The sequence below is a fragment of the Oratosquilla oratoria genome, chromosome 32 (assembly GCF_046742065.1).
Source record: "Oratosquilla oratoria isolate Oo_2021 chromosome 32, ASM4674206v1, whole genome shotgun sequence".
NCBI lineage: Eukaryota > Metazoa > Arthropoda > Malacostraca > Stomatopoda > Squillidae > Oratosquilla > Oratosquilla oratoria.
The window spans coordinates 5,400,785-5,419,626 of NC_134808.1; the positions used below are offsets into that span (position 1 = coordinate 5,400,785).

Genomic DNA, 18,842 nt, shown 5'->3' on the forward strand with positions numbered 1-18,842 from the left:
CAACAACAACAACAACATTGGAAGAACCATGGAGGCACATGCAGAAATTGAAACGTGGTACATCTGAGGACTCTAACCAAGGCCAGCACGTGACCAGTGCTTGTAGTGACTTGACCACTACACTATCTCTTCATGGTGTAGTGGTCAAGTTACTACAAGCACTGGTCATGTGCTGGCCTTGGTGCAAGTCCTCAGGTGTACAACATTTCAATTTCTGCATGTACCTCCATGGTTCTTCCGATGTTGATGGCTTAGAATTAAAGTGCACTGTGGTTGATAAAAAAAAATATATATATATATATATATATATATACACATGTGTATATACATATATTTACACATGCTTTATATATATATACATATATATATGTATATACACAAATATTTTTTCCCCCTTACAAAGAAAGTAACCAAAAACCAAAGGCATAAAATCCACTCCCACCCATTCCATCCCCACATACTCTGCTCCCCTCTACCGTCATATCTTGGCTCCTCCTGGATGATGGGTCATTCCTGCATCTCACCCACTACCTGGGTCAGAAGCAATGTTGCAAGACACAGCACATCCACAGCAAGGCAGCTTCATTAAATTGGTGACCACACCTCTCTGTTCCCTCATGTAGAAAAAGAGATGGGAAGAAATCCACTTGGGCAGTGTCATTTTTTTTTTTTACACACTCCCTCACCCTAACCCACTCCCTTTCATGAATCACAGCATCATTCATACACAACCATTCTCCACTCACCCTTATCTTCTGTCTTCTATCCTTCTGACATTCCCCTCTTTCCCAATGCCCCTTTTACCCCATCCATCCATCACATCCTTGGTCGCCCCCTCATGTCCGCTCCTTAACTCTGCCTTTCACACCTCTTTTACTAATCTTTCTTCATTCATTCTTTCCACGTGTCCAAACCATCCCAATACTCTTTCATCAACCCTATCTCCCAACTCCCTTTCCACCCCCATTCTCCTCCTAACCTCGTTTCTCACTCTATCCAACCTAGTAACTCCTATCATACTTCTCAGACACCTCATCTCAAACACATTCAAACTCCTTCTCTCTTATGTTCTATGTTTCTGCCCCATACGGTGCTATAAGCACAATCCTTCATATGATTTCCTCTTAGCATCCATTCCCAATTATATGTTTTCATTACACTTTTTAATCCCCTAAGGCGTTTACTTCCTTCTCTCAATCTATATTCTACCTTTACCTCCACTCCTCCCTTTCCTGCCACATTTGCACTCAAGTATCTAAAATTATCCACTTCCTCCAGTATCTCTCCCTTATTACTCACTTCCAGTCTGCTGCTACTTTCTCACCTTGTACATCTCATCACCTTACTTTTACCCACATTTATCTTGAACTTCCTTTTGCACACCTTCCCAAACTGTCACTAACTTCCTCAATTCCTCCTCTGATTCTACTACAATCAGTGTCATCAGCAAACAACTGGCTTATCTCCCACTTTTCTCCATTTTCTTTAACCATCTCCAATCCCCAATCCACTATCCTTACATTTACCTCTCACACCACCCTATCCATGTATAAATTGAACAGCCAAGGTGACATAACACATCACTGATGAAGTCCTACCTTTACTTCAAACCACTCCCTCTCTCCATTTCTGGTTATAACACAAGCTTTACTACTCTTGTAAAAACTCTCATATATCTGCAATACCTACCACAGTGCCTTCCTGTCTACCCTGTCATACAACTTTTCCAAATCCATAAAAGCCCAAAAAACATCCTTACCTTTTCCTAAAGCTCTCACATACATCTTACCACAAAAATCTGATCCACACAACTCCCACCTTTCCTAAAACCACACTGTTCCTCACCAATTATTCCATCTGTTCCTCTCCTAATCCTCTCAAGACCCTCCCTTAAGTGTTCCCAACTACACAAACTGATCCCTCTGGAACTACTACTATCACACTTGCCCCCTTTTCTCTTGTAAAGTGGAACTATGCAGTCACTCCTCCAGTCCTCTGGCACTCTACACTCTTAAACAACCTCACCAACCAGTCCACCATCACTGTACCACTTTTTTTTGTTTTTTTTTTAGACATTCTGCATGACATCCATCTAACCCAGCCACCTTCTGCTTCACTTCATCTTTCCTTATTTCTCCTTTATTTTACTCATTCATCACTGTCATTTTTAGCACTTCCCAATGCAACTACCTTTCCTTCCTTATCCTCCTTCACATTTACCAACTCCCTAAAATACTCTGCCCATCTTCCTCTTACTGTCTTCTCTTCCAATTCTATCTCTCCATCTGCACCTTTTACCTTTTCTTCTCTACTTGATTTATCTCCTCTTCCTCTCTTAATTTTTTTTACAAAACAACTTTATTACTTTCAAAGTGTTCTGTCATACTCTTACCTCATTTCACATCTGCTCTCCTCTTTGCTTTCTTTATCTTATGCTTTACTTCTCTTCCCTTGCTTTGTACTTCTCATATGATTCTTTCATCCTATTTTGTAACCAATCTGTGAAAGCTCACTCCTGCATCCTTCTTTGCTTCCTCATCCCACCACTTACTACCCTTCCTTTTATTTCCTCCCATCCTTCTTGTTCCACATACCATCTTTGCACACCTTAAGACCCTCCTTGAACCATCCCCATTCCTCCTCCACTCCTAGTTCTACTCTATTCTTCACTCCCTCCCACTCCTCTCTTAGCTTCTTGTACTCCATTTCTTTCTCATATAAGCAGTTCACTTTAAGCACCTCCCTACCTTCTGTCCTTTACCTCTTCCTCCATCTATCCTCCACTCTCAACTTACCTTCCACCAAAAATTTATCTGATATTCCCCAATTCTCTCCCCTTAGAACATGTATATCCCTAACTCTTCCTACTATACTCCTGGTTACTAACATATAGTACACCCACTCCCATGTGTACTTATACTTGACTTCTTCCTACACACTGTATTTGCTATCATCAACTCTCTAGACACATTTCAATCAACTCTCCACTACAATCTTCTCCTGGAACTCCCAACTTCCCAACCATTCTATTGGTTCATTTCCTACCCTAGCATTAAGGTCTCCCAATGCCACACCATTGATATTTCTTTCTAAACCCTCTATGCACTTGTTTAGATCTATTCAAAAAGTCTTTCTTTTCTCTACACTCTTCTCACAACCAGGACCATACGCACTTACAAAAACCCACGTCTCCCTTCCCAGTTTCACTTTCATCCACATCAACCTTAAAGAAACCTCCTTTCACTCCATTAAATACTTCCCTATCTCTTCACTTACTAGTATAGCCACCCCTTCTCTCCCTCATCCTCTCTTCACTCCTGAGATCCTCCCAACTATGCTCCCAAACTCAAACTTGCCCCTTCCTTTCTACTTACTTTCACTCAATGCCAACACATTCATCTTTCTTCTCACAAACATACTGCCTCTCTCTTCCCTTTTACTTTCATTTGTACCATATCTACACACATTAAAAAACCCAAACCTTAGGGTACTGGTTGGAAAACTCCTAGACCCTTATGCCTTTACTTTTTTTAATAATGTCCCCTTTGGCGCTACAGAGAGATGGATGTCTAGTCCTATCCATGTCCCATTTTTTTCCCCCTCATACAACTCAATTGGAAAGACTATGAGGCAGTATTCTTTTCCCCCACCACAGGGTTAAGCAAAGAAAGGAAATAAATATTCAGAGAAATGGTTTAAGTCAGTAACAAGAGTGGGGGGACAGCATAATGGAGGGACAGTTGCAGTATAATAAAATATCATCATTTCCTCTACGACCGGTGATTTCCTCTACCGCAGACAAAATGATGTGTAGCTCTGGTCCATAGGGGCACCCCATATAGACCCTTAAGCAGTTATTTTTTTCTGTCTACAAGTTTAGGTTAAAAGTTCTTTTTATGGTTAGTTCGGTAATAGATCAAAAAGTGAAAGGACAATGATTTTAATTTCTTTGTCCTCTACAACCATGATCAAACACAAAACATTACTGATGATTATGGAAAATTTCTTTGAATACGAAAATCACTAGAGCTAGGCACATTACTGAAAAATCTGGGGTGTATTTCAGTCAAGGCATTACAGATTTTAATTTCCTTAGAGCAATCTGCATTACTGCTTATGTGTATATACACATATGCCGCATGTATACACATATTTTTCAGTAACGCACTACCTGTCTGGCAGTAACACACCCAGCTCTGAAAATCACAAATTTTGCATGCAAACATTTGTTACACAGTCTAGAAATCTTGTCAAAAATGGCAGACTTGTATTTCTATGTAAAATACCCAATATTTGTACTATATATTTATGAAAAAATTTCTAATTAGACAAACACCTACTAAAAATTCAAGGTCACAAAACTGTCCAAAACTAAAGATGTCATGCACAGCAATTAACATATTATTTTCCTCAGTTATTTTGAATTCCTACCCAATGAATACTTACAAAGGTTCCTCAATACAATTAACTTGTGGAAATGGTTATGCCAGATGCATCAACATCTTGATAGTATTCCATTTTAAATAAAGTGTATCAACCAATATTGATACATTTCTTGGACAAGTTAATCCATATTATCAATGATGGAACAAAGTACTATTCTGAACAAGGAGTGCTACACACAGAAGGAACAAAATAATTAACACTGTTTAATATTGAAAAAAGTATGCAAGGCATTCAGCCTTTTTGTGAAATTCAGTCTAATATAACATCTTAAAAACATAATAAAAATTGTAATGCAAAAAATAAATAAATATATAAGTAAATATACACAAATATTCTGTAGTCCATTTCATTAAAAAAATGATAAAATTTGACTAAATCATTCTAACATCCACTGGGACTTGAAAGGGCTATGAATACCTGGATGAAAATGATACAAAACTTCACAGATTAAGAAATATAGATTTCAAGCAACTTTGGCCAAAAAACAAATGTCTGAAGTATGCCGACTTGTAAATTGTCTAATTAATTTAGTTATGTTTATCTACTAAATCTTCTACCTAGTATAAATTCCTAGAACTAATTCTATAACCCTAAATGAAGGTCTTCTTGGCACAAACACTTTCAATATTCCATTCTTACATCCAAAAGTACTCATACATCATCTTCACTAACACCTTAAAACACCATGGCAAACTTATTTTATTCTGCAAATGCCATATAATTTGATCCAGTATTTTAAAGATATAGCCCTATACATAACAAGTCTGCCCCACACTCTTTTCAATTTGGGGTTTAACAATCTTCTTACATTACTTGTATACAGGACTTGTTCCAATCAATTCTGCACCTTATACCAATTCTTAAAATTATTGCACCATTATCTATTATTTGTAAGCAGGACTCAATGTTCATCAAAACAACAATCTTTATGTCAGTTTTACATAAAACATCTTACACTTAATATTGAAAGATATAAATTTCTTTCACTTTCTATCATGAAGTTGCAAGAAATCACTACTGTGATGTTAACAACTTTGCTTCTCCATCTGGGAATCAAATCCAGGTCTCTTGAACTGCTAGACCTACATTTTACCAAATTGCCTATCGAGGATGCAAAAGGCTTGAACCTCACATAACCTGCATCCAGGATTACAACATTCAAAACAACCCTGACATCAGTTTCATGCAAACCAATCTTACATGTAGATCTATAATTCATATCCTCATAGCAGACAGCACAAAATGGTCTTTTTTAAATCCTAATATATATACGTGCTCAACACCAAATATAGGTAAATGGTAATAAAAATATTTATTTCCATAGAAAGGCAGTGACAAATTTTAAAGGCCTTAAAATGGTTCAATAATCTAACTATATACCAAGAACCTCTTTCCCCTTATAAGGGAGGCAGCCAAGTCAAGCATGCACCCACTCTCACCCATTCTGCTCCCATCTAACAATCTTGTTTCCCTCTTATCTTAGCTCCATGTGGATGAAATGTCATTCTTGTCTCCTGCCCACTGCTCTGGTCAGAAGCAATGCAGCAAGACACAGCAGGGCAACTTCACAGTGATCCCCTCCCCTTCCCATCCCTTCATGTGGAAAATGGAGACAACTGGGAAAAATCCTTTCAGGCTACATCAAAATATCATCTATGCACAATCGTCCTCCACTCACCCATGTACATTTCATTCTCCCTTCTTTGCTCAACAGACATTCCTCTCATCCTCAAAGCCCCTTTCAATATCAATGTGTAATTATTTCTATGTAAATGGCAGAGCTGGGCACATTCCTCAGTGCATTCCTAGAAACATCCCTCAATGTCCTGATTATATGTCAGTCAGGACATCGAGGGACGCACCTAGGAACACACTGAGGAACATGCCCAGCTCTGGTAAATGGTATTAGTGCCATATATTGTCATGTTAATCAGCACCCCTGAAATAATTGCCATGACAGCATACTCTAGAAATTCTGTCCTTGTCAAATGAAGACGTCAATTCTATTGACAGGCACACCATGAACTAAAATTACTCTATATAGAATATTTTGACCCATACATGCTTCCATACCTCAACTGAGTAAAACAGTCAAGTTCAACTAGGTAAAAATAAATTGTATGCCAGTAGTAGAGGGGCAACACCTACTTGACCAAATTCTGTGGAGATTTGTTTCATGGGAAAAACCATGCAAAAACAAACCCTTTATTGTATATACATGTACACATGATACATGCTTCAATCCGAGTGTTTCCCTCACACCACTGTTAGAAGCCATCATTTCCATTAAGTCTCACCATAACCATCACATGATAAAAGCTGGTAACACCTTTCATTAAACTCACCTTTATCTTACAGTCCCCTTATTTCATTTTTAAGAACGTAGAGTAATGTAAATATTCCAATCTTTCATTCTAAATGGGTGAAAGATTAATAAGGAATAACTTAAACTTGGTCTCTTACCTCCTTCGATCGATAATCTGCCCGAGTCTCGCTCCTGAGAAAAGCATATTTCTTGTCAGCATTCTTATCTGAGCTTACTTCTGTTGGCCGCAGTGGTAAGGGTCTGTGTGTCTTGATGGTCAGTCCTGGGGTGACAAGAAAAACATATATATATATGTGGATGAAGGTGAAACTGGGAAGAGAGATGTGGGTTTTTGTAAGTGTATATGGGCCTGGTAGTGAGACGAGTGTAGAGGAAAGGGAGGTTTTTTGGATAGATTGAAACAAGTGCATAGAAGGTTTAGAGAGAAATGTCAATGTATTGATATTGGGAGACCTTAATGCTAAGGTAGGAAGTGAACCAATAGATGGAATGGTTGCGAAATGTGGAATTCTAGGAAAAAATTGTAGTGGAGAGTTGATAGATGTGTCTACAGAGTTAATGATAGCAAATACCGTGTTTAGGAAAGAAGTCAAACATAAGTACACGTGGGAGAGGGTGGTGGATGGAAGGGTGGTTGATAGGGCTTTAATTATGGGGTGGGGTTATTTTGCAAAAGTCATCCTTTCAGTGTGGTACCCCCTAATATTATGGTTTAGACTTACCTGAATCCAGAAATACCAACATTTGGTCCATGGAATCATCATAAAACCCCTATACATACCATTTGAAAATTGTCACCCTTAAAATCAACCAAAGATACAGGCACTCCTTGCTTAACGACCTACTCGGTAAACGACAACTCAGAGTAACAACGGGCTTTATGACATTCGTTTAACGTAAATCTCCCAAAGTTACGACGTCATGTACGATAATTAAGTTGGCAGAGGCAAATTTGTATGATGTTATAAATGAACTTGTACGGTGGATATTAGCTGTGAGGTAAAGTGTTCTGAAGCTTAGGTCTACATTACCATCCTGCAAGCTGGAAAAACTACCTGGGGTACAATATATACCGGTAGTGGTAAATTTTTAGTTTCGACCAAGGGCGCAATATAGCAATAGAAAATTAATTATTAATTTTGTAAATTATAATGTATCAACGTAATATGCAATTTTGTGAGTGGAAATAAAAAAAAGGTGCTAAAACAAATTTCGTAAGTAACGAAGTCATGTCGGACGAATGGTACACCATGTTTATGATAGATGCCGATGTCGAGGAAATGAAAGGATGATAAATTCGCCTAACCTAAACTAAACTAACCTAACCTGTGTTTGATAAATCATTACCTGCAAATTAAATGTCATCCGGCTCGTCCTTGTTGTCGTCGTCGTGAGAGACGTTGGCAGACGACAAGATGGCGTCCTGATCCTATGCTACTGACTTCGTTCATTAGCATATTTTCTTGTAGCATGGTATTTTTTACTTTCATTTCCGCCCACAAAATTGCATATTACGTTGATACATTTTAATTTACAAAATTAATAATTAATTTTCTATTGCTATATTGCACCCATGGTCGAAACTAAAAAAATACCCCGGTAATCAATATGAAATGTCAGCATACGCGGATTTGGTCATATACGGTAATTTTGGGAACATAACCACCGTAAATAAGCAGTAAATAAAGCTTTAATGTACTGTATAAAAGAGGGAAATACACGAAAATAAAGATACATGTATTGCTGGACATTGTACATACAGTAAATGTATGTATATGTATACACTTTCGCTTAACGACCAATTCAGTTAACGACGGCGCGCTGGTCCCAATTGTCGTCGTTAAATGAGAAGTGATTATATGATGTTTGTGTGATTTTGCATTTTTTTTTTGTGCTTTCAGGTTAACGAGTGGAACAGAGTATATATAATTGTTTACAGGAACATAATACTATTTCTCTTTTTGCAGGTTGAATTGATATGGCTAGCATAGACATGAGATTTCATTCCAGGAAGATTCTGTGTCATATGGACTATATAGAGAGCAGAATTACTGCATGGGATGCTCCCAACTGGCAGATATGTCATACATAATATGCTCTACTTGCTGTGGCAAAAGTGGGCAGGCCAAGCTCAGTGCTCCAAGGATGCAGCAGCTCAGCTGCTGGCAGAGCTGGTTCAGGAACACTGACTATTCTGCAATCTGTATGCCATCCACCCTAGGCACATAAAGAAACACATCCTGAAGTTGGAAAGTGAATCTGTCACTCTGATCCAGACGTGGAAACAATGACTGACATTTTTCAAGTGAGAGCAGAAGTCTTCAATGAAAAGATGAAACAGTTGATGGACATGTTCTGCCAGGACTCTGCAATATACAAGATGGAACTGAAACATGGGGTGAAAATGGGTGAAATAGAATGGGCCTTCCTTGAGGATCAAAGAACCTAGAAGAATGTGAGAATCAAAACTGTGTGACATCGAAACCTTTATTGGTACGACGTTTTGCTTGTTACAGCTTTTTCAAGTACAGACATATGGCAAACACTTTGAGTACATATAGGCCGACGGGGAAGGAACTGGGAGAGGTTATCAGGGAGGGGTGTGTGGTAGGTGGAGGGGCAGAGGGGGTGTGTGTGTGAGAAGGGGACGGGTGGGACTTGGTGGAGATAAAGGAGGATATTTCAGACAGTTTGTTGAAATGGATTAAGGGGGACATTTCATACATTTGTATAATGCGGATAACAGATGGATGACGGGTGGGACTTGGTGGAGATAAAGGAGGACATTTCGGAGAGTTTGTGGGACTTGGTGGAGATAAAGGAGGACATTTCGGACAGTTTGCTGAAGTGGACTAAGGGGGACATTTCAAACATTTGTATAATGCGGGTAACAGATGGATGACAGGAGGGGCAATGTTGAACATGCCTCTGTTCTGCTCAATGGTTTTTGAAGCTTTGAATGACGCCCGCTTCCAGACATTTCCTCCTCACCCTGTCTGGTTCACTAAAAAGAAGCTCTGCATTGTCCCAATCCATCAGGTGGTCGTTGGTGTTCCGGTGGATAACACAGGCGTTGGTGGTGGTGATGTTCCGGGAATCGTAGCAATGCTCCCGGATCCGGGTCTTCAGGTCACGGGAGGTCTCGCCGATATATACTTTATCACATCCAGCACAGGGTATGCGGTAGACACCAGCGTTTTTTCCCCACATCTCGTCCCAGTTGTCACTCCTTCTAGAGAGCTCTTTGATAGTCCTGCTGGACTGGCCCACTACCTGAATGTTACAACGCCCAAGTGTCCGGGTGAGGGTGGTGGTGACGCTGCTGGCTGGAAGGATAAGCCTCCTAGCTGGATCTTTCGTTGGTTCCCTCCCTTCCATTATTTTGAGTGCCTTTTTCTTGCACTGGTGGATGATGCACTCTGGATATTTTAATTTTGAAAGACCTCCTTTATGTGCCTAAACTCGTCCTCTAAGAATTCAGGGCTACAAATTCTGAGAGCTCTGAGGTAGAAACCTAGAACTACACCTTTCTTAATACTGAGGTCATGGTGGGAAAGGAAGCGAGTCAAATCGTCCTTATTGGTTGGTTTCCTGTAGACTGTAAATTTTAAAAGATTACCATGTTGAGGAAGGACGGGAGAGGACAAGACAGGGGTGAATGGAGAATGGTTGTATATGGATGATGTTGTGATTGCATGAGGTGGAATGGGCGGGTGGATGGGGGGTGAGGTAGTATGTGTGAGCAAAATTTGACGCAGCCCGAAGGGATTTCTCCCCGTCCTCTCATTTTATGCAATGGGGGGACGGAGAGGGGGGGTCGCCGATTTAATGAAGCGGCCTTGCTGTGGATGTGCTGTGTCTTGTGACACTGCTTCTGACCCAGGGCAGTGGACAAGGTGCAGGGATGACCCGTCATTCAGGAGGTGCTAAGATGGGAGGGAGGGTGGAGGGGTGTGGAGTGTATTCAGGGATGGAATGGGTGGGAATGATTTTATGCCTTTTTCTTTTTGGCTACCCCCCTTGTAAGGGGGAAAAGGCCTTGGTATATGTATGTATGTACCATGTTTGATGATAAGGGTATCCAATAATGGAAGGGAATCGTTGACTTCTTCCTCCAAGGTGAACTGGATGGATGGCTCAACCTCGTTCATTGCCACTTGGAGTTTGGGGATGTCAAACCGTCTGGGGGAAATTAGTAGTATGTCCTCCACATAGCGAAGCCATACTACGTTGTCAGGAACGATATATGAGAAAGGCCCTGCTTCTAGAAATTCCATGAACAGGTTGGCAAGGACAGCGCTCAAAGGAGAGCCCATGGCCATGCCAAACCTTTGGTGAAAGTAATGGTCCTGGAATTTGAAATAATTGAATTGGATACAAAGCTGTATTAAATCCACAAAGTCATTGGGGGGAATAGGGAGGTCAGTGTCGGAACTAGTGATTTTAGCCCTAAGGAGGTCAATTGCTTTAAGGGTCGGGACACATGTGAATAAAGAAGTCACATCCAGGCTGGCCAGCTTTTTGTTGCGAGCAGGAGTGTCCTTAATTCTATTCAATAGGTCTCCTGAGTGTTTCAAATGAGCATCACCAACCGTCCCCTTCTCACACACACACACCCCCTCTGCCCCTCCACCTACCACACACCCCTCCCTGATAACCTCTCCCAGTTCCTTCCCCGTCGGCCTATATGTACTAAGTGTTTGCCATATGTCTGTACTTGAAAAAGCTGTAACAAGCAAAACGTCATACCAATAAAGGTTTCGATCTCACACGGTGTTGATTCTCACAGTCTCGTCGGCTTTTGCCATTGTGTTTCAACCTAGAAGAAAATGTATTGTGAAGACTTCATGGACATGAAATGGATGAAAACGATGGAGCATTGGAGCAAGGATATGCAGAGCCTTGAGAGAATGAGAGCTGAATGTGAAAAGGAGAAATAAATCTCTGCCAGTTGCATCCTTTGAGGACAGTGTACAGTCTGATTCTGAAGATACTGGCATGGATACACAACACCTACTCTGATCTTGAAAGTCATATTTCTTCTGAAGAAGGTGAGGGTCCAAGTGTTAACCTCTTCACTCCGGGCCAAAATCTCACGGGCAGCATTATCTGCCAGACGTACGATGTGTCGTAATAATACTCGCATCATAAAATATAGTCACCGCTTATATCGATTGTTCTCTCTTTCACCCGTGAATTTTGATAACCATAGAAAATGTGATGAAAACAGTTTAGAGAGTATGTCATTACGCAGGGGCAACTACAATAAATATAATCAAGACGCCGATATGGCAGCCTTGCATATGCACTTGCTCCTCATGCCGCCTACGTATGCGGCACCGTATGGAAGGGGTTAAGAAGCAGCAGACCATGATGGTCACTCAGCAGCATGAAGGATTACCACACCGATATCATCACATCCATGAAAGTATGTGAAAAGTCCAACCAGAATTCTGCAAGACTGCTGATAAACTGAAGAGCTGCTACATGTCTGAGTGGCAAGCAGAATCAGCTGTGATCATAATTGGCAACAAGATGTTTGGGCGAAACTGGAAAGCACATAATGAGCCAGAAATTATTTATCTGGACACCCTACCAGAATCCAAGAGTGTCAGGGATCCAGGCAAGAGCATTGAAGTCATGGCGCTGGATGAAATCACCCAGGAGATCATGAATTCTGATGATCAAGTAATTGTGACTCATTCTGATGACTATCTAAAGAAGCAGGGTGCTGGCTCTTTTTCCGTTCAGGGTATCATTGTCAATGGAACTTACTGTGCCCTACTGACCATGAGCATTGTTTCTGAGTCCAAGAACAACTTGGTTGCTCTCAGGGTGGCAGTTCTTGAAATCCTGGAGGTGGCAAGTGGTGTCTGTTTGAGAAGACAGACTGTGTAATTACAGACCGAACGGCTCACAATTTGATAGTGGATGAACTATTGGCAAAAGGTCTGGAGTCTGAATACATCCTTGATCACCTGTTCTGCAATGTACACCCAACTCTGATGTTTAATCAAGTCCTCACCAAAAAGTGGGCTAAAGTAGAGAACACGCTGGGTAGAGACAAAATCTACTCAAACTTGTCAATTCAGCAACAATTGTAACTGAACAAGCCCTCAATTGTATGACTCTACTCATCAACCATGACTTTGATCACAAGCCATGGAACCAGGCACATGAATTTGACATCGACATATCGCGCCTCAACCAAACAAGTTGGTCAGTCTCAAGCACGAGCCTTTCAATTGCCTGATACTGATTTGCACCATCAGTCTCTACCATCTGGAAGATGTAGCATCCCTTCTGCAGAAATATGAACATGTTACCAATCAGTAAGCTTGCATTGTGAGGTGCTTCTTGGACTTGGGCTTCCTGAAGGTGATGTACTGTGCAAGTACCCTTCCTGGACTTCATCTAGTTGGGTCATACCTATCTTTGATGATGTCACCTGAAATAACCTACAACAAGATCATCCCAGCATTTCAGCAGCTGTACCAGGAAAGGTTCCAGCATACAAAGTATGATGAGGATGTCTGTGATGCTGTACTCAAAGTAGCAACCTCATTCCAACTCCTGGTCATTAACCTCTTCACTCCGGGGCACATCGCACGTCTGGCAGCATTAGCTGCCCGACGTACGATGTTGCGTCACAATAATCGCATTATAAAAAATAAAGTCAGTCCTCAATCGTTCGTTCTCTTTCACCCGTGAATTTTGATAACCATAGAAAATATGATGAAGCCAGTTTAGAGAGAACTGAGGTTACGTAGGTACGACTACAATAAATATAATCAAGATGCCGACGTCGGCATCATCGTGTACCCACTTGCTCCTCATGCCGCCTACGTAGGCATCACCGTATGGAAGTGGTTAAGCTCCTAAAGATGATCCTTCCCAAGTTGGCAACAGGCTTACAGAGGCTGAAGGGCATCTTTCCCTTTGGAGCCTATGATGAGTTATCACAGAATGCTGTCACTCAGATGGACCCAGAGAAGTTGGAGAAGGCACCAATACATGACCTGAATACACAGTGCAGTGTTGCATTTGTTAACTTTGAGCTGTCAAAAAGAGGTGCCAAGCACTGGTCAAAGCCAAGTCGACAGATCTTATTGACAAAAGGCAATCAGAGTCATTGAGGGTCTATGGCAGTGTGGTCAGGAAAGGAGGAAAGCTACCAGAAATCATGCTGGCAAGGAACACATGGCAACATGAACTGAAGAAACAAGGCCTGCAGGACAAAGATTCCCATTGTGGCAGTACATTTCCGGGAAGAAGAGAGAGGGGGGAAAAAAAGGGGGGGGAGGGGCTGGGCAAGGTGAAAGGAATAGGAGGCCCATTCACCTCAGATGTTGCAGTATATGAGTATGTGGCAGACACTGACAAAAACCAGTACACAAAGACATGCCTGTACCTGGAGGTTCACCATCTTCGAGACATATCACTTTCCCTGCTGAAATCAAGTGACCTATTTCTCATGAAGGATTGCAAGAAGCTTCCAATCAACACCTATGCAGTGAACCTGAAACTGTAACTGAAGAACATTACCTCTAATGCAGAAATGACAATGGAAGACTTTAATGAGGCCATGGACAATCCTAGGTCACTATCTGTTGATAGTGTTAGTGAACAATAACACACTCTGGACACTCAAATTGAACATTATAGACAAACATTCTAGTCTTGTTGGGCTTGATGTACATTACTGTCTCTAGTTAATCTAATGTCAATTATTTTGAATTTCCTTACTGTACTCCAGGTTTTTATCAATACTGTGAGGCAATTTTGAGTCAAAAATGCTTTTTTACATACATACATATACCAAGGCTTTTTCCCCCTTACAAGGGAGGTAGCCAAAAAGGAAAAGGCATAAAATCATTCTCACCCATTCCATCCCTGAATACAATCCACACCCCTCCACCCTCCCTCTTATCTTAGCACCTCCTGGATGACGGGTCATTCCTGCACATTGTCCACTGCCCTGGGTCAGAAGCAGTGTCGGAAGCAAACTTCAAGGCATATGTACAGAGGGGTTAGGCTTGATTAAATGGCATATGACTGGTATTTTCTTGTTCATACTGACCATCTTTTATGTACTATGTAGTGGTACCCAGAAGAGTAGGAAGAGTTTTGGATGTACATGTTCCAAGGGGAGAGAGTGGGGGAATATCAGATAATTTTTTGGTGGAAGGTTTGGTTAGTTGAGTGTGGAAGATAGATGGAGAGAGGAAAAGGACAGAAGATAGGGAGGTGCTTACAGTAAACTGCTTCAATGAGAAAGAAAATGAGAAGTACAAGAAGAAGCTGAGAAAGGAGTGGGAGGGAATGAAGGATAGAGTAGAACTAACAGTGGAAGAGGAATAGGGACGGCTCAAGGAAGGAGTCACAATATGTGCAAAGTTGGTGTGTGGAACAAGGAGGATGGGAGGAAATAGAAGGTGGGATGATGAAGCAAAGAAGGTTGTAGAAGACAAGAAGCGAGCATTCACAGATTAGTTACAAAATAGGACAAGAGAATCATACGAGAGGTACAAAGAAAGGAGAAGTACAAGATAAATGAGGCAAAGAAGAAAGCAGATGTGAAATGTGTAAGCATATGACCAAAAATTTTGAAAGTGATGTTAGGAAATTAAGAGGGAAGGAAATTAAGAGAGAAAGAGGAGGCAAATCAAGTAGAGAAGAAAAGGTAAAAGGTGCAGAAAGAGATAAAGGAAGAGATGTAAGTAAGAGGAAGATGGGCAGAATATTTTAGGGAGTTGCTAAATGTGAGGGATAGGGAGGGAAAGGTAACTGTGTGGGAAGTGCCAAGAAAATTATAGTGATGAATGAAGAAACGGAGGAGAAATAAGGAAAGATGAGGTGAAAGCAGTTATCAAAATGATGAGGGGAGGTACGGCACCTGGGTTGGATGAATGTCATGTGGTATCTAAAAAAGGGAGGTACAGTGATGGTGGACTGGCTGGTGAGGTTGTTTAAAGTTTGTCTAAAAGGGTAGAGTGCTGGAGGACTGAGGGAGAGCCTGTATAGTTCCACTTTAGAAGGGAAAAGGGGACAAATGTGAGTGTAGTAGTTTTAGAGGGATCAATTTGTTGAGTGTAGTTTGGAAGGCTTATGGGAGGGTTTTGATTGAGATGATTAGGAGAGGAACAGCAGGGGTAATTGGTAACAGTGTGGGCTGAGGACAGGTAGGAGTGGTAGAAGTTGGGTGGATCAGATTTTTGTGGTAAGGCAGATATGTGAGAAATATTTAGGAAAAGGTAAGGATATTTTTTGGGCCTTTATGGATTTGGAAAAAGATTACAACAGGGTAGACAGGAAGGCACTGAGAGAGGTATTGCAGATACAGTCGAACCTCGAAAGCCCGGACTAATTGGGGGGAAGGGTGGTCCGGTCATGCCAAACGTCCGGTCATCAAAATATCACCCTAACAACCGTAGATTTTCATAGCAGTATACGTATAGGTAATGTATGATATGGCATAGAAACACATAAGAATAATACTCTAACACTGTAATAATAACAATACTGTAATAATAATGCTATAATACTAATAATTCTGTAATAACTAATACAGGCATGTAAATGTACTGTATATACAGTGTACTGTACTGTATTTTTTATTATGTACACTGTAAATATCGGAAGGTATGCACACGGGACAGTGGTGGCGGCCAGGGTTGCTGCGTTTTCTACACTGCCGTATAGAATGGGAGTGTTGCCATATCGGGACATACATTTTTCTCGGGCGTGTGCAGACTTTCATAGCAAGATATACTTGTCAAACTTTGACAAAATGTTGGTTCTAGTTTTTTTTTATTCATGAATGTATATAAGGCCCCCATGCCCTAACATATTCAGTAAGATATAAAAATCATTATTATTTTTTTTTATTATCATTATCGCTAGAAGAAAGCTGAAACTTTAGCGAATTTTTTTCTACACGGTAAAAACGTATCTTTTGGGGTATAATATTTTATAAGTAACACAATTACCAATAAAAGTCATATTTTGATGTACCATTTATCATTTGATAACTAGTTCTATGATTTTTAAACAAAAGTTTGAGTTTTTGAATGTTTTTAACAGCCCGCTGATATGTAGAAAAAATTTCCTCATGTCCTTGTGCAGTTGCCACATGCCGCTATTTTACTATGTTTTGGTACAAAATTCTACGAACCAACAGCCCTGGTGGCGGCTTGACTGGGCCAGGTTTGAGTACACGTGTACAGCTGTCGCTGCCACCTACCGGACAAATAGGAAACTTTGCTTGAAAAGTCCGCCCTTTGTTCATTTCGACCGGTCATACGAGGGTCCGGGCATCCGAGGTTCGACTGTATATGGGATAGAGCAGTCAAGAGTTTTTACGAGAGTAGTAGAGGGATTAGGGAGAAATGTCAATGTAGTGGTATTGGGAGACCTTAATGCTAGGGTAGGAAATGAACCAATAGACAAGAGTGGTTGGTAAGTGTGGAGTTCCAGGAAAAAATTGTAGTGGAGAGTTGATTGTGGAGAGGTGTCTAGAAAGAGTTGATGATAGTAAATACAGTGTTTAGGAAGAAAGTCAACATAAGTACACATGGGAGAGGGTGGTGGATGGAAGGTGGTAATTTTAATGGACTATATAGTGGTAACCATGTGTGTAGTTGGAAGAGTTAAGGATGTACATGTTCTATGGGGAGAGAATGAGGGAATATCAGATCATTTTTTGGAAGGTAAGTTGAGAGTGGAGGATAGATGGAGAAAGAGGAAAAGTACAGATGGTAGAGAGGTGCTTAAAGTGAACTGCTTAAATGAGAGAGAAAAGAAGGAGTACAAGAAGCTGAGAGAGGATTGGTTGGTTGGTTTATGAAGTTTTTGGCTAGTATGCCAAGTGCCAGAGCCTGGGGCCATTCAGCGCATATATATCTACTTATTCTTTAAAACATTCACTTGTTTCAATTCATCCACTCAATTTCTGTAAAAATTTAAATATGATAGAACAAATCTATTTCCTTTAAAAAACATCTTATCTGATCTATGGGAGCATCCTCTCCTAAAACTTTAGTGATGGTAAGTCCTTCTAGAAGATTGTTTCTTCTAGCAGAGCTGAATTGTGGACATTCCTTTAAAATGTGTTTTATTGTGAGGTTCTTTCGACAAGTGGGGCAGAGGGGAGCCTGTCTCTCCACTCCAGTTCTCAACAGGTACTTGTGGGTTAAAAAGGTGTGCCCGATTCTAAGGCGAGTCATGATGATACCTGTCCTCCTGTCTCCCTGGAAATGACTCCAAGGTATGACAGAAGATTTGATGGATTTGAGCTTTAAATTGTCGTTTCCATTATTCCATTGAAGTTGCCACTGTTCTCTGGTGTAACTTCTAATGCGGTTTTTAACATCCATTTTGGGGATTTTGAGTTGGGAGATATGTGCCAGCCCAGCTGCTTCTTTAGCTGCAGTATCGGCTAACTCGTTTCCTTTTATTCCCACATGGGAAGGAACCCAGCAGAAGTTCACGGTTATTTTCTTTCTGTTACTGAGGAGGACCAGCCAATCTTGTATTTGTCCAATAATGGGGTTGACAGGTAATATTGATTTTATTGATGTTAAAATGCTCTTACAGTCTGTATATATGACAATTTTTTTGTCAGATGCATTGTCAAAAATATAAATTAAAGCATTAAGAACTGCCAGCAGTTCTGTGGTTAAAATGAGCTCTCTTTTTTATAATAGATTGAGGGGTAATCACTGAGAAACCCACTCAGCAGTTTTTGATCCATCAGTGTATAGATTAGTTGCATCTGTGTGGGTCCTGCTGTGTTCAAGGAATTTACTTCTAAGTTCGGACTCTGGGCAGCTATTTTTCTTACACCAGAAAGTGCAAATGTTGGTTTTGGGTCTACACCAGGGAGGGTATTTAGCTGGTAAACTTTCTTCGACTTGTAGAGGGGTCAGGACTATGTTCTTGGCACTATTTTCCAGTCTAACTTCCAGCGGTTTGGAGAGCTTAGGTCGAGTTGGAGCTCTGTCTTTGGGTGTTCTAACAAACTTGTAGTTGGGGTTGTTTTTGGATGACAGTACTCTTGTTAGGTATCTCA

The 18,842-nt window shown here is 40.7% G+C and overlaps 1 protein-coding gene across 10 annotated transcripts in view; it reads right to left on the reverse strand.

Moving 5' to 3' along the window:
- Nucleotides 1–18,842, reverse strand: part of LOC143041743 (coronin-1A-like) — a 195,162-nt gene that overhangs the window by 115,456 nt on the left and 60,864 nt on the right. For all 10 annotated transcript variants that reach the window (XR_012967815.1, XM_076213760.1, XM_076213759.1 and 7 more), the window contains one exon: nt 6,910–7,034. Coding sequence is in view for 9 of the 10 variants with exons in the window: in XM_076213760.1 (XP_076069875.1) it covers nt 6,910–7,034 (125 nt within the window). In the remaining variant the exon portion in view is untranslated. The remainder of the gene's footprint in view (nt 1–6,909; nt 7,035–18,842) is intronic.